The sequence below is a fragment of the Pollicipes pollicipes genome, unplaced genomic scaffold, assembly GCF_011947565.3.
Source record: "Pollicipes pollicipes isolate AB1234 unplaced genomic scaffold, Ppol_2.1 Scaffold_5724;HRSCAF=6776_pilon_pilon_pilon, whole genome shotgun sequence".
Taxonomy (NCBI): domain Eukaryota; kingdom Metazoa; phylum Arthropoda; class Thecostraca; order Pollicipedomorpha; family Pollicipedidae; genus Pollicipes; species Pollicipes pollicipes.
In genome coordinates this window covers 14663374-14685467 of record NW_023596746.1, presented here as the reverse complement: position 1 = coordinate 14685467, position 22094 = coordinate 14663374, and the positions used below count along the sequence as shown (strand labels likewise).

At 51.8% G+C, this 22094-nt stretch overlaps 1 protein-coding gene across 1 annotated transcript in view; it reads left to right on the top strand.

Annotated features, from left to right (window-relative positions):
- LOC119103990 (glutamate receptor ionotropic, kainate 2) overlaps nt 1-22094 on the top strand; it is an 89416-nt gene that overhangs the window by 27798 nt on the left and 39524 nt on the right. Inside the window, exons 4-9 of the mRNA XM_037227702.1 lie at nt 4619-4870; nt 8615-8790; nt 9041-9094; nt 15949-16110; nt 17727-17879; nt 19580-19684. Of these exons, the coding sequence (XP_037083597.1) occupies nt 4619-4870; nt 8615-8790; nt 9041-9094; nt 15949-16110; nt 17727-17879; nt 19580-19684 (902 nt within the window). The remainder of the gene's footprint in view (nt 1-4618; nt 4871-8614; nt 8791-9040; nt 9095-15948; nt 16111-17726; nt 17880-19579; nt 19685-22094) is intronic.

Below are 22094 nucleotides of genomic sequence, written 5' to 3'. Positions count from 1 at the left end.
ATTTATTTCGCAGGTTGGAGAGCGGGTGTCCCGTCCCCTCCCTCCGCGTGGATGAGTCTTTTTCCGTTTTTATTATCGTGAATACCGAAGCATTCAGATCAAGCCATGCAATGCAAACGCGCTGCCAGGCTCGGTCAAAGCAATCGGGTAAAGAACTATGATTGATGACTCCTGGCAAACATCTCAAGTCCCAGCCATGGGTGCGGCTTGGTTTTGAGTTCGCGTTTGACTCACTGTTGACAGACCTTTGTTGACAGACCTCGAAGTGTGCCTTGCCTGACCACAAAACGCATGCAGCTAACGTTTGACTCGCTGTTGACAGACGTCCGTCGATGTTTGCCTTGCCTGACCACAAAACGCAGTTCAGCCAGTTTACGTTTGACTCGCTGCTGGCGAATATCAGGTAACGCTTACTTTGAATACAAAACGCAAACCGACAACGTTTGACTCACTGTAGATGGACATCAGTCAACGTTGACTTTGTCCGGACACAAAACGCATGCAGATAACGTTTCCTCACCATCACTCACTCTAATGCTTTCTGTGCCATTATGCTCACAACAAACTGGAAATGGATGGTGACAAAAACAGAGCTAATATCTTGGTGGGCTGTTAGCGTTTTTGCCATCCGAAATCATCATATATCAGGCCATTTCTGGCCCATTCTCCGGAAGGAAATGGGAAGCGCGGAGCTCAGTGTGTTCCATGGACGGAGGCTGGGGTTGGGGCAGAAGGTGAAGCGGGGTAGCTCCAGAATGCTGGGTTGGGGCAGAAGGTGAATCGCGATAGCTCCAGAATGCTGTGGTTGGGGCAGAAGGTGAAGCACGTTCACTCCAAAACTCTGGTGGATGAAACGGTTAGATTTAATTCCGCTAAATAGCTTGCCAACTTATATTGTGGGTGTGTGGAATGTCTCGAGGAAAATAAGACTAAACTATGTCTCTGTGCTTGCCTAGGTGACGATCCCATACAGTAATAATTTTGATCCAAGGATGTCACTATTTTTTATCGATCGGTGGGGATGGGTCTCAGCCGATGAGGTTGGTCTTATGAAACCCCAAAACCTCAGTTCTCCCTGGACTTCGGCTTTTGAAACTTTCACTCTCGACGTCAGCATGAAAAATCTTTGTTTTCAGAAAAACAATTCGGTTGATAAAAGGTTGCTTTACGAAAGACTACCATGTGAAGCCAATGTCAAACTGCGGCCTTGTGAGAAGCTTAGGGTTGAATGAGGTTCACAGAAAGCATCCTAGCAAGACGGTGCGATGAGACCGCCGGGGAAAGGTCTCGTTTTATCGTCATGGAAGAAGGTTCCGAGCGCAAATAGTTTTATGCAGAATAGCGTGGTCGTAGACATGCAGACTGGGGAAGAGCTTGCGCACATTACGCGCCATGCTGAAAGAGGTTTCGGAAATGCATCATGTCACTGCCAGGCAGTCTCAACACCTAAAACTAAAACGAGACCTGCACGACCTGAACAGACATGTCGAAAGCTTGAAGGACAGATCAGGTAAATGCCGGCGACCCGACAGGTTACCAGAATGGACGTCGTAATGAACAGTGCGACCAGCACTTTGACATGAGTCTGGAGTCATCGTAATCAATAAATTTATTGCCCTTGTGATGTTTCAGCTTTGTTTTGTTTTGTTTATGAATTTAGATGTGTGTCATTCGTTGTTTGAAAAGCTGCAGTCGCGGCAGCCGGTTGGCTGCGGGTCTTACTTGGTGCTGACTGTTAGATCTGCAGGCGCGGCGGGCTGTTTGATGGGTCGTGCTTGGTGCTGGCTGTTAGGAGAGCTGCAGGAGCGGCGGGCTGGTTTATGGGTCGTGCTTAGTGCTGGCTGTTAGGAGAGCTGCAGGCGCGGTGGCCTGGTCGGTGGGTCGTGCTTGGTGCTGGCTGTTAGGAAGGCTGCAGGCGCGGTGGGCTGGTTGATGGGTCGTGCTTGGTGCTGACTGTTAGGAGAGCTGCAGGCGCGGCGGGCTGGTTGATGGGTCGTGCTTGGTGTTGACTGCTAGGAGAGCTGCAGGCGCGGCGGCCGGTTGGCTGCGGGTCGTACTTGGTGCTGGCTGTTAGGAGGGCTGCAGGCGCGGTGGGCTGGTTGATGGGTCGTGCTTGGTGCTGACTGTCAGGAGAGCTGCAGGCGCGGCGGGCTGTTTGATGGGTCGTACTTGGTGCTAACTGTTAGGAGAGCTGCAGGCGCGGCGGGCTGGTTGATGGGTCATGCTTGGTGCTAACTGTTAGGAGATCTGCAGGCGCGGCGGGCTGGTTGATGGGTCATGCTTGGTGCTGACTGTTTGAAAAGCTGCAGGCGCGGTGGGCTGGTTATGCTCTTGGTGATGGCTGTTTGTCTAATTATGGACGGTTTAATCTTAGAACAACAAAGGCATTCAAATGTGCCGCAAATCTCCTGAAAGCTTCTCAAAACATTTGTGTCCCTTACATAGAGCAGTTGAGAGAGTGGGAATTGGGCGGGTAGGGTCTGTGTGTTATGGGAAGCAGGTGGGCGCGGGCACGACCATGCGGGCATGGTGCATGCCGGAAAAAATGTTTCCTCTGAAGGCTTGTAGAAAGAAGGAAGTGTGCGTGTGCGATGACGAGAAGTAGACCTGCATGGCAAGCATGCAAAACTGGTGGAGAAATATATGCTGGTGGGAATGGAATGGATCAAGCTGAAAATATACCCAAGGTGTATGAAAAACTCTGGTGGCTCTGGACGCTTAACAGAATGGTGTGAATGTTGTTGAGCAGGCCCGTTGCTCCTGCAATATCCCAGGATGGTCGATGCCTGCGCTTGTTTGTTGTATCGGATGGCTTTCAGCACCAATCCTATCGCTTCAATAAGGCGTCACACACCTGGTCACTGGATTTTTTTGGATGCAAACTCCCAAAGCCAATGATTTGCACCATGGGTTCACATAACTAGCCGCAATATGTTGCTTTCTTCCCACCTGCTGCGGCACCTCCCGCCCGCCTGATACTCCACAGCAAGCGGCTCGTTCCCTGGTGACGACACGACGGCGGCCGACTGCTGAGGCGGAGCGGGCCGGGCCGGTGGTCGTCCTTCTCCTGGGATCGCCCCGCCCAACAGGCGATACCGTAACTGGCGGTGACGTCTGCGCCGATCCTTCACTAGGCCGGCGGATCGGAGAGCGGCGGGCGCGCGGGCCACGCACTGTCGGGGGGGGGGGGGGGGCGGACGCGCGGGCCACGCACTGGGGGAGGGGGGAGGGGGGGGGCGGACGCGCGGGCTACGCATTGCCGAGGGGGGGGGCGGCAGACGCCCGGGCCACGCACTGCGGGGGGGGGGGGTCGGACGCGCGGGCCACGCACTGCGGAGGGGGGGGGGGGAACGCTCCCCCTACTTCATGTGCCGCTTGTAAACTCGGGGCTTTGTTATTCGTCGTCATCGGGCTTTACAGCGCACTCAGCTGCTATAGTGATGTGGTGTCGCCTGTCCCTCACTCTGGCAGGAAGTCCGGGCACAGCGCGGAGTCGAACGCCGTACCTCTGGTTTCCTAAACGCGCAGTGGTTAACGCAGACGTGTTAGGGCTTTGTCATTGTGAGGTGAGGCATCTGCATAGTAAGGGGTACGGTGTGACGCTATCTGGCAATAACAAGGGTTGGTAATAGACTGGAAAGCGTCAATACTGGGCAGTGGCCTCCTAATTGCGGGCTAAATGTCTTGTCCTGCTGTTGCCAACTGGCCGATATCCACGCGGAAGCCGGGGTCTACCCTGCATCACACACGCAGCCGGCTTGGTTAGAAGCAGTGGCCATCATTTGTAATGCAAATGTGTTCGCGAGATTTTAGAAACCATTTGTCCCTAGACCTGGGGAATCGCGGCCGCCTGTAAACTCGGCAATCGTGCTGTCTGATAAAAAGTGGGGAACGAGGAAATCTCTCTTTGGCGCTGTTATGTCGCGTAATTTAATATGCTAATTGCGTCGCTAACTGTCTCCAAAGCGGAGCGTTGCCGTCATACTGAAGCCTGTGATGACGTTGTCAAATCCAATTTCGGTCCGCCGCGAATGCTTGTCGTCCGCCTGAATAAGGCGACGAGGGACTCGGTGACAGGCGGCGGTGTGCTGGGAAACAATTGCACCGGAATTCGGAGACCGGTATGCATGGCACGTCCCTTTGGAATGTAAGACTGTCATGGTTAATAGTTGTTGGATTGCTGATATGGTCTGAAAGATACCGTGTTCAGTTGGCGCTTATACCTTTTACGTCCTGGGTAATTTGAAAGTCTGCAGCTGCAGCGTGAAAAAGGCGGTAAAATGGTTATTATTTTCGGTTTGCATATTATCGTGTGCTGAATGTTCAATGTCTACTGAGTTTGTGCGCAAAGGCGATGTATGGTCCACATTACAGTGGGATTTTGATATTGAAAATGTCACGAAATGTCAGAAACACAATTTTCCGCTTCCTCTTCTCTTGTCTCAATGCTCTGTCTTTTTCGCCCTGTCCAACAATGCTCTCATTCACCTTTCTTCCCTGTTGCACGGCCCAGGTTGGTCTCACCGCTGCCGTCTGTGTGCGACAGCGTGCCTGCTGGTGGAGAAGGGCGTGTGCGCCATCTCAGGCCGGTCTGACCGCTGCCATCTGTGTGCGACAGCGTGCCTGCTGGTGGAGAAGGGCGTGTACGCCATCTTCGGGCCGTCGGACCCGCTGCTCGGCGCGCACGTGCAGTCCATCTGCGACGCGCTCGACATCCCGCACGTGGAGACGCGGCTGGACGTGGAGCGACACGCCAAGGAGTTCAGTATCAACCTGCACCCTCATCAGCCCGTAATGAACGCAGCGCTGCGAGACGTCATGACCTTCCTCAACTGGACCCGCGTCGCCATCATCTACGAGGAGGAGAACGGTGAGCGGCACGGGCAACGCGGCGATGAGAAAGGTGAGAGGCGTTGGCGACGGCCGGTCATGCAGCCGGCTCCGGTAGCGTCTGATCACTGCAGGGGTTGATGCTGGTAAGGGATGTGGTGAAAAGAGCGGGCAGCGGTGAGAGTGCCAAAAGAAGATGGAATTGCGGGACTGGATTTAGGCGCTGAGAGCGGTTTAGCATGGCACGATGATTAGGCTTAGGGGGCATCATCATAGGCAGCCGATCCTTGCTGTGGCGAAGGATCGGACTCGTTGGCCACGCACAAATTAACTAAAAATTATTAGGGCTCGTTCCGACCTTTGTTTTCTCTTGGTCGACCGCAGGACGACAGCCGTCTTCAGCTGTGTCTGAAGAGAACCTTCCTCACAATGAGCAGCTGGTAATGGTGGAACCATGCCATGTGAGAGCCCAAATATGGTCAACAAGCAGCATCGTCCGAAGCGTGCGGTGTGCGGTGACCTTGCTGAACCCCGTCCTCAATAGCGGCCGCCCCGGTTCGGTCGGCCGCCACTCGAGATGGCCAGAGATCACCATATTGCGTCATGACGTCCGGATGTACTTGAGCGGCAATCTATCGGAGACCTGGCGTATCCCGGCTGCAGCGATGGCAAGAGGTGGGGGGGGGGGGGGGGGGGGGGGGGGGGCGGTGTGAAGAGATGGCGCGCGACGCACCAATTGGGAGGTGGTAGCATGAGGCGGGCGCATTTTTTTAGGTGAGCCCTAGGGCCCTGGTCATCATGAACTTGGGGCCCGAGCTCGTCTCATTGTGGTAATGACCTGTGACCTTTGACATGTGGCCTGTAACCTGTGGCGGCAGCCGTCACGCGCACTGACGAACGCCTAAAATCCCAAACATTGGCAACAAGTAGTTTCAGCTGATTCGATCCCATGGAGACCTCCAGTGCGCGGAAATGTCACACTGGAGCCGTTTCGATTAAACTGTTATTGGGAAATTCTATGGCCGACGAGATCATTGTCGATCACACTATTCGCATGCGATCGAGGCCTGCCCGTTTAGCCGACATAAAAGCAGCGCTTCGGCCGTTGTTAGGCGTTGGTATGTAAACAGCCACGGCTTGATTGTAAACAAACGCACTCACTTCGCTTCTCGGCCAAGTTAGAGATGGGCTTGGGTCGTGACTTATTCAGTGAGTCAGGCTGCTATGTCATGCGTTAAATGGGCCAACTCCAAGCAGGAATGGGCCCCATTTGTCACTGAAGAACAGGTCCCAGGCCATGTAGGCTGACCTGCACAGGCCGCCCGAGCCCGCTGGCCAAGGGCCGCCTGCTGGAGTCGGCCTGCCTGTCAGGGTCCACGAGCAGAGTCCGCGAACAGAGCCTATGAACAGAGTCCACGAACAGAGCCCATGAACAGGGTCCACAAACAGAGTCCATGAACAGAATCCACGAACAGAGCCCATGCACAGAGCCCACGAACGGAACCCATGCACAGGGCCCACGGGCAGAGTCCGCGAGCAGAGTCCGCGAACAGAGCCCACGAACAGAGTCCGCGAGCAGAGTCCGCGAACAGAGCCCATGAACACAGCCCACGGACAGAGTCCGCGAGCAGAGTCCGCGAGCGGAGTCCGCGCTTGGGGAGGAGAACTGCGGCAGTCGGATCGTGTGCCTGGGCCGCGCTCGGGGAGGAGAAGTGTGGCAGTCGGACCGCGCGCCTGATCCGCGCTCCGGAGAGCGAGAGGGCGGCCGTACTCGCTCGGAATTGGCCCGGAGGCTGTCAGGCGGATCTGTATTCGACACGTCCGTTCCACTCACTGATAGTCGACCGAACCCTCTCGGTTGCCGAGCACACAACTGGAGTGGTGGCATCGAGCTGGAGCAAGCAAAACACTCTACTCGAGAGCGAAGTAGCATTGCAAGTGCCGGCCGAGTTAAATGGAAGAAAGATGGGTTTAAGTCTTGATCGCTGAAACTTTTGCAAAAAAGTTCAAAAACGTTGAAACGTTTGGAAGAGCGGCTGTGTTTGAGCTGATCAACTCAAATTCAGCACTTAACTAAAAATGGATTGGATTGATAAAGCACTTCACTAAAAATGGAATGGATAAAAATTCAGCACTTGACTCATTCATACAATGTTTGCTTATACCGTAAAATCAACAACCCGTGCTTTTAGAGCCCAGTTTCCGGTCATCCGCGCCCAGCGCTCCACGTAAATGTTGTGAGTGCCGTCCCCCCCCCCCCCCCCCGGTCCGTTCGCTGCGGGCCCGCGCGCAGGGCCTCTCCCGGAGCCCTGGCTGGAGGCCTGCAGGCGGTGCGGCAGTCGCTGTGGTCACCACATGGCCGGTGCCGGCGGCCCACCGTCGTAGTGCGGGGCAGAGCGCTATTTGTTTGGTCAGAAATTTGGCTGCTCGCCAGTTCCGGACCCTGCTGTCCGGACCCAATTTGGCGAGCAACAGAAAGCTTGCCGTGCCCCGACGGCCAACGCCCCCCCCCCCCCCCCCCCCCCCACCACCACCCCCACCCCCAGCCCCTATGCATCGGCACGCCGGCTTCAATGACCGTTCAGAAGATTGACTGGCACGGCTGAGGCAGAAGGCAGACGGCGCCTAAAATGAGACTAGCGGGCAAAAGAAAACAAACAAAAATACACCCAAGAACTGGCAGTTGGTCGTTCACCTCGTGTCGGCATCTGGTGATTCTAATATGTCCGGGAAGCTATCACGATTGTTGGTACTAGCTTGGTGCTTTTTTTGCCTTTCTTTGGCATTTATTTGATCTGGGGCTTTACTACGGTCGATTTGATGGCTGACCACACCTCTCAAAATTCGACTGGGCTGAAGACGGCCAGGACGGCCGACAGTCTGTTGGTTCATTTACAGGACAGCTTTTCATGTCTTCCTTGCTTACGTATGTTCCAACATCTGGGCTGTTGGTACTGTTTCTTGCCTCCGTCCTCCCGTCCCTTCTCATACTCGCTGCCTCCCTCCCCCCTCCTGTATTCGCTTCCCTAGGTCTCGCAGTCGCCTGCGAACGCATGAATCAGGCTATCAGGTGCATCTCCAGATAGCCGGCTGTGGCTGGACCCGTGTCCAGATGGCCGGTTGCGTGTGGGCCTGTGTCCGGACGTCCGGCGGTTGGAGACGGCGGCGGACGCGCGGCGCCGGTGGCGTGTGGCGCCGTGTCCGGACGTCCGGCGGTTGGAGACGGCGGTCGACGCGCGGCGCCGGTGGCGTGTGGCGCCGTGCCCCGCCGACCTAATGGCCGTGACGGACCCCAATGGGCTGGTGGGCCGGCGCGGCCGGGGCGCCGAGCCGGTGCTATCTCACGGCCAGCTGCCTGCCACGCTGCCGCGCCGGCCGCCTGCAGCGACGCCGCGTCCGAGGCGGTACCGCAGCAACAGCGGGGTGCTTCAGCGCCTGACTGACGTCACAACAGCCTGACGGGCTGCCGAATCTCCGTGCCGGGAGCTGGCGGACAGATGAACAAAACGCATACCTCCATCAACTAACGGGTGTACAACCACTCAGCCGGCGCCATAGGGATTGTGTGGCTGTTTCTTAAGTATGTAGAACTACTGACGCATGCTTATGTAGGGCAGGAACACTTAAGTTGTTTATGCAGAACAGGAGCACTTTACTTGCTCAGGCAAGGCAGGAACGTCATTTAGAATCCCTGACTCAAATGTCGTACGCGTTGTTTTCGCCAGACACATATGTTGACCAGTCTACTAACCAGCGACATGATGAATCCCGCTCGGTGTTGCAGGACTAATAAAGCTCCAGGATTTAATAAGAACACCACCGAACATGGAAATAGAGATTGCGATCCGGCAGGGTACGCCGGACACGTTCCGCCACGTCCTCAAGGAGGTCAAATCCCGGGAAATTTTCAACCTGATCGTCGACACCAGGGCAGAATCGATGCCGACTTTTCTTCGCGCGGTGAGTAACGCCGTTGTGACTGGACTTTGATGCGTGACACATGATGCAATGTGAACTCTCTTGTAACGGTGTGTTTCATTTGTATTTAACAAGTGCACAGTTTTCGACTGTATTCTAACAGGTGCGATGTCGTTTTCATATAGGAGTTTTGGCTTCGACGTGTGCTGAACAGTTGTGTGCGGACAACTGTCACATTCTGTGAGATGAAATAACATGGCCTCGGCTGATCCGCCACACGCCTCATTTTCAGATTCTGCAGCTCCAAATGAACGATTACAAGTACCACTACCTATTTACTACATTTGTAAGTGCGGGCTGGGGAAGACTGCAGTAAGAAAACACGGATTGTGAATTAAGTTTAAGGAATGCGCATGGTAATAACAAATGAGGCTGCTCGTCATGCGTTTGATTTGTATGCCCCGCGTTTAACATCATAGATCTCTCGCAGTAGAAGTTTTACGGATATGATTTTCGTTACCAGATCCACGTGTTAACTTCCTGCACTATCTATAGTGCAGATAGTGCAGATAGCGCGGGCTGGGGAAGACTGCAGTAAAAAAAACACGGATTGTGAATTAAGTTTGGGGAATGCGCATGGTAATAACAAATGAAGCTGCTGGTCATGCGTTTGGTTTGTATGCCCCGCGTTTAACATCATAGATCTCTCGCAGCAGAAGTTTTACGGATATGATTTTCGTTACCAGATCCACGCGTTAACCATCTGCACCATCTATAGTGCAGATAGTGCAGATAGTGCAGATACTATATAGCTGCGGATAGTGCGCCATATAGTGCACTATTCGCCACCCCCTCCCCCACCTCCCACTGCCTGTATTTGGTATGTGTAAGTTTTATCCAACAGTTGCTCATTTGTTATCCATTTTGAAGGCTTTCCGTTCCGAGGCTACAGAGACTTGGCAAGTATTATGCTTTGGTTTACTATTTTGCCTTGATTGTTACAGCCACGCGAATGTGATTATATTTGACGAAGGTAAACACACTCTGTGATGCTTATGGGAAAGTCCCTTCACGACCTATATTTTTGCTTTCCTCCCCCCCCCCCCTCTGAAATGACCACGTTGCTTACCTTCATTTGTCCGTTTCTAAAGAAAGTCATATACCAGGCGTGGGCATGCAGCAAAAAAAAATATAGTTTGTTGACGGTCGTTGAATGCGACCTTCAACATGCCATCCAACTCACGGACTTTTATTCGCTTACTGGTGTGTTATATGATACTTTCTTGCCGATCGGTAGTTGATCAATAGCCATACTAGAAAGTAAACCATCGGGTGGCGTTTTGAGCGTGAACATTTTGAATAGCGAAACGCGTGTTCTCTTAGCAATTGTGAAATGAGGCATGTGTTTCTTAACATTGAAAAATGAATATTAAATGTAAAAAAACACCGGCGGCACTGGTCCATGCTTTTCCATTAATCTTCATGCTATAGATGAGACGGTTTTCACTGGGTGAAGGATGTCGACTTGGTTAGGAACACCATACAGGTCATCGCGCACAATGTTTTGAAGCGCCAGAGAATGCAGTGGCTTTCTTAACGCCCATGGTCTAAGGGAAAACCGGGAATTAAGCTCGGGCCGCATGTGGGAACCTGGGATGCACCTACTTACCCCTCGGTAATTACACCTCAGAGCATATGGCCCAATAGAGGCCCTCTTGAACTGACAAGATTGCGACAACCCTAAAACTTGATCTATCGACGAATTTTTGGGCTGCGAAGCGCCGAGGCTCGTGTGAAGCGCAGTATGTGGGTTTAACGTCTGCAACGTAATGCCACAGCCCGGCGGCTCGGCATCTGGCGTCAGACGCGGACTGAGTCACAGACGCCGGAGCAAGCATCGATGCAACGGCGCCGTTCTGGTGGTGGTCATTAGTGCTTTACGGCACACTCAGCTGCTGAGGCTATTTGGCGTCGCCTGCCTCTCACCCTGGCAAGAAGGTCGGGCGCCGCGGGGAATCGAACCCTGTGCCTCTGATTTCCCAGGCGAGCGGCTTAACCACTACAGCACTGACGAGCACAGTGTGACGTCAGCGTGATGACGCGAGTATTGAGAGGTGCCGACTGCGGCGTCAGCCTGGTGCCCTCTCAGGCCGAGACAGACCAGCGAGCGTTTACCACCGTCGACTACACTGCCGATCACGTGGAGCATGGCCGGCCCAGGTCACGCGGAAAGAGCAATCCAAACCCGTAGCGGGCTGGCATCGCAAACACGACTGTATTGCCCCGTGCTCGGGGTTCAAGGCACGGTCGATGGGGGCCCGCCCGCTCTCACGGACTGACGCGACTCAGGTGACCTTGCTTTGAAGTAAGGTCAGTCGTGTGTGACTGTTAATGCACGCGGCACTGGTCCTCTTCAGATGCCAAACTGGGCGAAATTGTGTTTGTCCTCACTCACAACGATGCACACGAGTCAAAATGTATGTCGTGTTAAATGCACGACATATTTAAGACACGCCAGGGTGGTGGGAAGCAAAAATACAAAATATGGGAAGAAGTCACGCAAAATTAATTGTCAACACAGCAGGACACGCCTCGTCAGCTGAGTGCGGGGTCAGAAACGTATTTCATGCATCGTGCGCAAGCTTCAACTTATAGCCCTTTATAATGTAACACCTAAGCATCATAACGAGATCATTAGACAATAAAATTCTTGCAGTACTAAAGAAAGGCCCGAAAGACTTGGCCGGCTTCGGAATGTTTTTTATGCATGTGACCACTGAAGACAAAACAGCACGTGCGTTCAGCAGTAGCCGGCCATTGTAGGCACAGCTGATGATCATCAGACTCCTCGCGGCGCCTTCCACGCTATCATCGCCGCCCCCGCGCCATTATTTACAGCGCCTCTCGGGCGATGCGGGCGCGGCCGGCGCCACCGCCGGCGCTGTGTGAGAATCACAGCCGGGCGGCCGCCGGCCCGGCCGAGGGGGCCGACCGATCCCACGCCGGATATTAGCGCTGGCGCGCCGCGCCGCGTCGGGCCCTCTCACGGACCGCTGCGTCACGTAGCCATCACGACCACGCGTGCCACCCTGCCGCCAGCAGCCGGGACGACGAGCGATGCCACCAGCTAATCACGCTGCTGCTCTCCCCCCCCCCCCCCTCTCCCTCCTCCGACGCCCGACGGGTGGGAAGGATGCGATTTGGAGGCGGCGCACCAGCGGCGCTATACGATCCCCCGCCCGTTGGGCGTATCTCAAATGGTCAAAACGAATGTTTGGACGACGGCGAAAACGGTCTGTCTGGAACGAAATACCTCGTCGAGACATTTCCAGAAAAGCTCTCAACTTGCTGGCAGGCACAGCAACCACGGATGCAGTCCTTTGGGTTTTGAATTAGTGGGCGCGATACTTAGAACCGTGAGCTCGATTACGGCTGTTGTTAAGCGCGACGAAAAGGCTGTCTAGCCTCAGAAAATACTTCGGTCATTTCGGAATCCTGAACGCGCGATCAAAGCCATGAAGGTCACGTCCCTAGTCAGAACGTTTAATTAAGATATCCATAATTAACATACACAGTAATAAGATGAAGTTCTGGGGGTCCCGATGGGAATCGTGGTGCAGGCAAGTTATTGGCGCTCCATAATTCCGGTGCATTCCTCCCTGCGGGTGGAGGACCGGCATTTAGATCAGCGTCCAGCCTACCAGCATCGCCGACTGGACCTCGACCACCATGCCAGGTCGAGGAAGGGTGCGTACCGGCCAGCCCGTCAGAAGGATGAGGGTGGACGAGCACCAGCACGTCGCCAACACGGCCCGGCGCCAGGCGGCTCCGCACAATCTGAGAGAATGCGTTGCTGGATATCGGTCCTTAGACCACTAATCGGCCATTGACTGATTGCCGAACGGTTTACCGCCCCTAGATAGTTTCTGTGAATTACAAAAATCTGGTGGGGATGACATTGGCTCAACATTTTCAGCACGTCCTGACTTATCACCTCCAGGCTCGAGCATTAAATAATGAATGCTGCAAGCATCTTCGAAACTTGTCGTATTTCATTCGAAGCCATAATATATATATATATATATATATATATATATATATATATATATATATATATATATATATATGAAGACACCTGCCGCAAGCTTGCGTACGAAGGTCATATCTCGAACGATCACTGTGTTATGGCTCTTTGAAGGTAAGATGTCGAATGAAGATTTTTGAGAGAAAACGAATCTACAAATTTTACACGCAACTGTGATCTCCTTTAGGTACTTGTGTACTTGTGTAAACTCCTTAATGTACTATGAATTGAATATATGTGATGGGCTGTCTGGCTCTGTGGGTGCAGTGAATTCAAAATACCCTGCTGCTCACCAGCATGCCAATATGCTCTTGCACATTTCGAAGTATAATATTTTACATTTTGGGATGTTTTACACTGCCTAGTTAGATTCACCTGGCAGTCTCACCTATTAGATCATATGCATGCCTACAATGACAACGTGTTTTGTTTGACTGACATCATCCGTCGTGGGGGTAACCACGTTTTAGAGGTGGGTGAGTCAAACCTGGATTGCACTGGTCAGACTGAAAACAACCTCCGGGTGGAATGAAATGTGTGGGTAATCTGATTTAAGAGAGGCATCTTAAATGTGAAAATATGAAAAATGTGGGTGCGACGGGTAAAATTGAAGGGGCCAAAGCCCACTTCGGGAAAACTGGGTGGCATGTCCTCCTGAGCCGCCCCACCCCCCCCCCCCCCGGGATAGCTGGTGACACATGAGTGTCACATGTCAGTGACATATAAGTGTCACCAGCTACAGGTGACACTCATCTGTCACCTGCAGCTAGGTTTCGTGCATGTCGGTGGTATTTTTATGATAAACAAACGAAGCTCGTTTCAGCCGTTAAGACAAGTTCCGAAGATGTCATGTCATTGCCTTTGGACACGTGTGGTTTGTGTCCTCGGTGACCTGCACCCCGCTCGGCAAAACCTGGATGGCCACGGACTTCAGGCGATATAGGCAAAGGTCACTGTCGTTATTGTGCTCGGAATATTACATAACGGCTGTAGAATAGGTTGGATTGCTGTCATAACTTCTAATGAGGGGCTCTAAGGAAGCGAATCACGCTGTCGAAGCATAATCGCATGCGATTATGCAACGCTGAATTGGTTCAACGTGTTGCAATGGATTGTGAGTCACAAGTTCAGAGTACTTTTACGCGTTTCCCTGGAATTTGTAGCTGTCAGCATTTGACTACGTACGTATTAACACGCGCTCAGGTGTGGGCCAAATTGGCCCCCGATAGTTCTCCCGGAATGATTGCAGAACGGCGCGGCGTACACTCACCGAAGTCCGCATAGCTGTAGAAAATTTAATTGCGTATCGTATGACATCAATGAATTAAATGTACTTTGCAAGGCCGCTAACCTATGGCAGGTCAAAACCAGGCCATGGTTTCAGCGAAGACACGTTCTAAGGAATCATTCAACCCAGTCAGACAACGGAGTGTTAGACGAAACCAGACATTTCTGAGATACTTTCTTAGGCAACGCAACAATTGAATTAATAAATAACATTGACCTAGGGTCAGGCATGAAGGCCAGACCAAGGTTAAAACCAACCTGTTCTATTACTTTCAGGCTTGCTGTTTGGGATGATTTCTGGTGCTCACTTTGAATATATTGATAGCAGGAACCGCGTTATACACCTTCCATGAACTTCTCATATGTCAAAATAGGTCACTTACCTAAAGTGACCTTGGTCAACATTTTGTTTTTAGGAACATACTGTCTAGCGTAATCTTTGTCGCTTAACGAAATGCAAAACTCAAAAGGGTCTTGCATCATTTTGGTCAGTATGACTTTTGAAAGGTCAAACAAGGTCACTGACCCAACTGAGCGTATGAAATTTTGCTTAGAACAGTTGCCTAGGTTCTGGGGCCCTTTGGAGACCAATCTGGAATTTGACCCTGTTTTACCTCATCTGACCTGAAGGTCATGACCTATGAACTTAAAACTTCAACCTAAGTGAGTTCACGTAAAGGTTAAAACACCCTGCGAATTTGGTGTTTCTAGCTCTCTTAGTTCCCGAGATCTCAGTGGAGGGGGTCAAACTGACCCCCTCCACCCGAGCGAAGGGTATCCAACCGGCCACCCGGGTGCATGCTTAAAGTTCAAACAAGGTCACTGACCTTAATTTAGTGTGTGGCGTTTTGTTTAGAACAATTACCTATGTTCTATGGGCTCTTTGGATACCAATCTTGAATCTAACCTTGTTTGATCTTATTTGACCCGAAGGTTAGGACCTAGAAACCTCAATCTTTGACCTGATATACCTCATGTACAGGTCAAAACATTCTATGAATTTGGTGTCTCTAGCTTTCTTAGTTCTCGAGATCTCAGGCGGGTTCAAAATGACCCCGCTCCACCCGAGCGAAGGGCACCCAACCAACCAACCGGTCGCGTGTTCATACATGCCATAAATTTCGTACGGAGAGGCACGTGTGCTCCTGATAAGCTGCATACGCACGCCCCTGCTTTCTTCTCAAAGTTATTATCAGATAAGATATTAGTACCTATACCTACAGTATGTATGCATATAAATATAGATATGTTTAGATGTAAATATATGTATACATACATAGTATCTTTATATATAATCACAAGTTTTGTCCACCAAGAACCGGCATTCCGTCCTTTCCCTGTGGTTCTTGCGCGTTGGGAATTGAATTGGTTACGTTATGCTACTTTTAGTTCCTCTCTGCTTCCCATCGCATCCCAACGCTACGCAACAAAAAGTGTGCTGTGTTGGGCAGCCTGAGAGGATTATGTTTCATATTCAGAGATAGTGAAGTAAGCATCAGATACGATGAAAGCACACCATAGCTGTTCGTGTGCTTCCAAGTGAAAAAGATTCCCCTATGCAACCCAATTTTTCTATTTGGTAAAGGTGCTCCTCAGTATGTCATTGTTCGATTACGTCCCCGTGTCACGCACAACATTGATTAAGAGTCAACTGACAGCCGTTGTATCCACAACTCGTGCTCACGAACGCCAGATATGAACGACTTGACATTGATCATTTGTATTGGCCTTGATCGCCGCATGGCCAACAGTTTTGAACGGCGTTATCATAGCGTCACACATGCTTGGCTGATCTTGAAATAGTCTCCCAATGGTTTCGATGCCTGCAGGATATCGAGACGTTTGACCTGGAGGACTTCAAGTACAACTTCGTGAACATGACGGCGTTCCGGCTGGTGTCCGACTCGTTTCACGTTCGCGAGATCCTGCGCCAGATGGAACAGTTTCAACCTGTCGGCCACAGCATCATCTCCAAATCGGGCGTCATTGAGGTATGCAAAAACACGACACATTGTTGGAACTGAATCACTCACGTTCACGCTAAATGGCTGGCAAAATGTTCTAAAAACATAGAAATCCTTAGATTTTCTTTTTTAGACCCCTTCAGTGTGACCTTTCTCACTTTCGCTCACTGACCTTTCTCACTCTTTCTCCTTTCTAACTGAGCACACCGCGCTGTGTCAGCCCAGTCTTGTCGCAAGCTCCCGGTGCAACGGATCAGAGCCCTTGAGGACACCAGCGCCGTGCCAGCCCAGTCCTGCCGCGAGCTCTCAGTGCAGCGGATCAGACCCCCTGAGGACACCGGCGCCGTGCCAGCCCAGTGCTGTCCCCTGTTGTGCATGTCGGCGCTGACGGCTGGATGCAGACGTCCGTTCGGTGATCGACGGGGCCGCGCTCCCACGCGCTGGTCGTCACCTCTGCGGGATGTCATGCCCCTGTCGTGTTTGCCTTCGGACAGCCATATCAAACACCACGTATTGACGTTGGCTATCGTCCTGCCGTCCCATTGATTCCGGGTCGTTCTGGTCCCGCCGCATTACATAATAGACGATCCGGGGGCGGGGGGAGGGGGCCTGGGGGGAGAGCCAACGGTTGTGATGGACGCGGCGTTCTCTGGGCGGAGACAGGGAGCAACTCTCGGACCATCTCTTAGATCATGTTGTGATCGGGTAGGCTTCTGACAGGACCGCGATTCTCATAACAAACTAAGCGCTACAAGCACAGCTTGATGTAGTGGGATGAAAGTTCGCCGTTACAGGATGCTACCGAATTTCTGATCCGTGGATTACCTGCGCTCGTGGTCTATTCCCTGACCGAGCCTCGTCGGGTGTGCTCGGTGCCACGGATTGCATGGTCTCGAGCTGCTGACGTACCTCACGCACGTTTTTTAAACGCATTTCAAGGATGATAAATCTGAGTGTATAGTGCTACCGCACGTTATCAGCTAACGGAACGGCGAGACTGGCTCAGTCCGCCCTCAGCTGTAAAACACAATCATTGTGTTTTAGTGTGCATTGACCAGCGGTCTGGTACGCGTTAGAACCGGGTGCTGCTTTCCTGCCTCAGCGATAAAGTCCCACACGAGATGGCATCCCTACATTGTTTGAGCACTGTACTGTCGACGGTACCTGTCCCCCGGTCCCGTGTGTCCCGTGTGTCCCGTGTGTCCCGTTGACGGTACCTGTCCCCCGGTCCCGTGTGTACCGTGTGTCCCGTGTGTCCCGTTGACGGTACCTGTCCCCCGGTCCCGTGTGTCCCGTGTGTCCCGTGTGTCCCGTTGACGGTACCTGTCCCCCGGTCCCGTGTATCCCGTGTGTCCCGTGTGTCCCGTTGACGGTACCTGTCCCCCGGTCCCGTGTGTACCGTGTGTCCCGTGTGTCCCGTTGACGGTACCTGTCCCCCGGTCCCGTGTGTACCGTGTGTCCCGTGTGTCCCGTTGACGGTACCTGTCCCCCGGTCCCGTGTGTCCCGTGTGTCCCGTGTGTCCCGTTGACGGTACCTGTCCCCCGGTTCCGTGTGCCTCGTGTGTACCGTTGACGGTACTTGTACCCCGGTCCGCTGGTCCCCTGCTGCCTGTGAATGACAGGACTCTGGGCGCGCGTCGCAGGCCCAGCCGGCGCTCATGTTCGACTCGGTGCTGGTGTTTGCTCGCGCGCTGACGGCGCTACAGGGCGGCGCTCCCCTCGAGTACAGCAGCGTCTCCTGCGGCCGCGAGCAGCCCTGGCCCGACGGCAGCAGTCTCTTCAACTACATCAACGCGGTGAGGACGCGTCCGGGGGTAGGGTGGGAGTGCGTGACCGCCAGCGCCGCCGGCCGTTCAGTGTACGCGGGCGGCCCAGCCCGACGGCCTGCGACAGTTCGGGCTCATGGGGATGGTCAGATGGTGGGATTACGGATCGATTGCCATGTTTGACCAGTGATATCTTACAAGTGCTGGTATTATCAAAGGTTTCTGGGTCAAAGTCTAAACATTAGCGAGCGCTTCAATGGGAGTCAAATCACCCTGGGCAGCTTCGGCTCTGTCGTGCGTAGATAAGCACCAGAAAAGACCGATGATGCAGGAGGACCGTACGCAATACGGGTACCACACGCGTCCTAGTTCTGGTCCCAGGATTACCCGAACTGTTGTCCTTGAGGTTTAACAACGCACTCAGCAGCCCAGACTGCTGCATATGAATGCCCTACGCTACACTGCACTACACTGCTGCACTACAGAATATTGCACCACCGTCGCCTGTCTTACTCCGGTATTAGGGGCGGACACCGCCGCAATCGAACTTCATGCTTCTGGCTTACCAGATGTGCGTATAAATCACTGCGCTATTGCAAACCCAGGAGCCAGCTGAGTGCTATTTCGCACTGCGAATGAAGAACATCGTTGGATTAGCACCTCATTGAGCGATCCCAGTTTCAGCATGTGTTATTCAACAATGCTGCACTTAAAAGGCATTGGACCCAATCTAGACCACCACTAACAAATGTACAGTAAGCCTCCATGGGTCTGCTAGTAGCAAAACCCTCCCGGATCGAATAGTATACAGATTAAGCGGCTCATGTGGTGAGCCACATACATCACATATAGCGAGCTCTGTGGCACCCATCGCGACAACCGGCGCCGCTATGGTAACAACCAATAGTTCGCCGGGTTCGTCGTCAATAGAGAAGTCGCCACCGCGGCCTTGACTGCTGTCCGGATGATCATTGTCTGGACGGGGCGCCTGGGCAGCAGTGGCGGCGCGCCGTCTTGTGAATGCTGTGGCAGTAGCCAGTGAATGCTGTGGCGGTGGCCAGTGAATGCTGTGGCAGTAGCCAGTGAATGCTGTGGCGGTGGCCAGTGAATGCTGTGCCAGTAGCCGGTGAATAGTGGCAGTAGCCGGAAAATGCTGTGGCAGTAGCCAGTGAATGCTGTGGCAGTAGCCGGTGAATACTGTGGCAGTAGCCGGAGAATGCTGTGGCAGTAGCCGGTGAATGCTGTTGCAGTAGCCGGGAGATCGCGTTGACGCCGAGGTCAGCTCCGCTGAGCAATAACAGGGCGGCGAAGCCGCTGGCTGATCACTGGCGCTCGGCTGCAGCAGACGTAGTCCGCTGCTGATGATATTGATTCCGAAGAACTCGCACGTCCAAGCAACTGATACGCGTCCCATGCTGATCCCATACACAGTGTGCTTGCGGTTCGGTACAGATGACCGCTAAGTCGACCGCATAACCTGGTGACCTGCGGCACTCCGGACGCGTCTCTCCGGTCTTCGGCCGAGGTGACCGGGCCAAACGCCACCGGCTGCTGCCCGCGGCCGCCAGCGGACTGGAGTGGACCAGCCCCGGTCACGGGACCAGTGGAGTGGTCCGGCCGCCGCCACTCAGACCTCCAGATTAGCCTCGGGGCAAACAGCGTGCGCTGCGGCTGGCATGTGCGGGGAGGCCCTCAGGCGGTCGGCGGCTGATCTGGGCCGGCTGCCGCAGGTACGGGAACTGCGCGGTCTCACCGGCCCCATCCAGTTCAGCGAGGGCAAGAGGACTACCTTCAAGCTGGACTTGCTCAAGCTGAAGCAGCACGCTCTGGTCAAGGTACTGTCGCTGGTACTGACTCGGGGAAATCGTGATCGCTAGCAGGGATATCGTGAATTCGGACCCACCTCTGAAACGATTGCTGCTCGGTGCTTGAACTAATCACTTGTGAATGGGGTTTAAACACCCATTTGTATACATGTAATCGATTTTGTTCATTATATATTCGATGCGTACTGTTACTTGAACAGCATGTTCCACCTGTGAACACATTAATGCAAGTATGGAATATGATAAAATTGGCTCACTTGTAAGTATTGGTGAGCTTTTAAGTGCAGAAGACTGCTCTAGACAACACAGTGTCGCAACTTAGTAAAAATGCTATCCAATACGTCGTCGTTTTACTAAGTCATGGAACGTTTGTATGACGTCAGAGTGGCCGCCAAACTGGCCGTGTGACATTGCCACCGTAGCGGACGGGCTAACTTTCTTGTCGTACTTTAAATTGCCGAGGGGTGTCGTGCTAATCGGTGTGTTGTATCAGCACAAATATCGTTATGCGCGCGTGTTTTCGCCGTATCTCGTGTCTTCTTGCATATTTGCCGGTGATTCTGTATCATTTGGTAGCGTTCGCATCCTTCCCTATGACGTTATTCCTATTTTTTTTATTCCTGGGCCTATTGCAGTCATAACTCGTGCCATTGTCCATCTTCCTGTGTAGCGTAGCCAAAACGTGATGCGTGCCCAAAACTTGCACTCAACGCATTATACCGGTTGAGAGACGGTTGAAATTCGTTGGTGACAGAATAGTGCTGACGCACGCCAGATGCGAATAAATCGTTTATCATATGCTTCGGGCCATAACCATTACATGACCAATGGGCTGACAGTTTGGCTTGGCTTGCGCTACGGTTATATAACATGAGGTAGCAATATTTGCTTGGCGTATCTAGGATGGCATGCATTTCTGGGTGACCTTGAAATAGTCTGCACGAAATAGTCTGCTTAAGTTTGCTGACATCAAGCTCAAAATCCAAAGGGTTTTAAGTTTTGAAATGACAAGGCCGTGAACTGTGCTGAATTATCTTCATAAATGCTATTTCAGATCACAAACCCATGCAAATACCGAGTACCCATTCCATTACTCCCAGCACTCCCATCTTTTGCACGGAAAATATGTCATCAGTGTACTGCAATTTATGCTTATAAGCATGCACAGCGTACATGACCATATTTGACGTAAATAAGACAGCAGTAATAGCCTTAGTCCTCGGAGAAAAACCAAGAGAATGGGGATATAATGCGTTGATATTTCAGCAGCACACCTTTATGGAAAGCAGACGATTCTGCGATTATATAATATGCTTATATATATATATATATATATATATATATATAATATATTGGAATATTTTGGCAGAATTATTTCCTGGATACATGTTTGATTAAAAATAACTGCTGACTCAGCATTAACTATATATATATATATATATATATATATATATATATATATATATTGGAATATTTTGGCAGAATTCTTTCTTGGATACATGTTTGATTAAAAATAACTGCTGACTCAGCATTAACGAGCTTTTTGATGCATCGTTCTAGCTTCCGGGCCTTTGACTTTGCGTCATCGCTTAGATTAAAGATGGTTCGTACAAAATTACTCATATATTCATCACTCCTTCCATTCTAACGTTTCGAGATCTTATCTCATCTTCGGAGAAGACTAAATTGCACAAGAAATAAGTTTTGAGTTTTAAAGGATGAAAAAATTGTGCAGTACTGTTGGAAAACATCTTTTAGTACGGAGAACATAAATGAAGCACAACTAATTGAAGTAAGACGGATTGCTATTTTCATATATATATATATATATATATATATATATATATATATATATATATATATCTCTCTCTCTCTCTCTCTCTCTCTCTCTCTCTCAATATATATATATATATGTATATATATAACTTCCGCTATTCATTTCGATGAAGGCATGTTGCCAAACTATCAACGCATCTTTATCTGCATTCTCCAGCTTTTCTCCGAGAACTAAGGTTATTACTACTGTCTTATTTATGCGAATATTGTTCCTCGCAAGTGCACTCCACAACTTACGTAATATTTGGCCGTGTGCCGTACACGATGGGCCTTACGGTGCCGAACTTCGTTTCACGTGTGGATACCATTGTGATGTCGGGAGCATAGGTAGGCAGTGCGATATGGCAAGCATGAACACCTGATTTCAGTGCAGGACGACCGACCGACGATAAGTTAAAAATGTCTCTGGTAAAATATTTTATCTCGAATCCTAAGCACCCGGACGGCAATAGATGTCATTACGCGAGTCTGAGTTTCAAGGGGTTTGAAAGCATAAGCCTGGTTTATGAAGTTCAGGGCAAACTATGTAAACAGACGTGGGAGGGACATAGTTTATGTCGGGGAGTCCATGCACCCCATTATT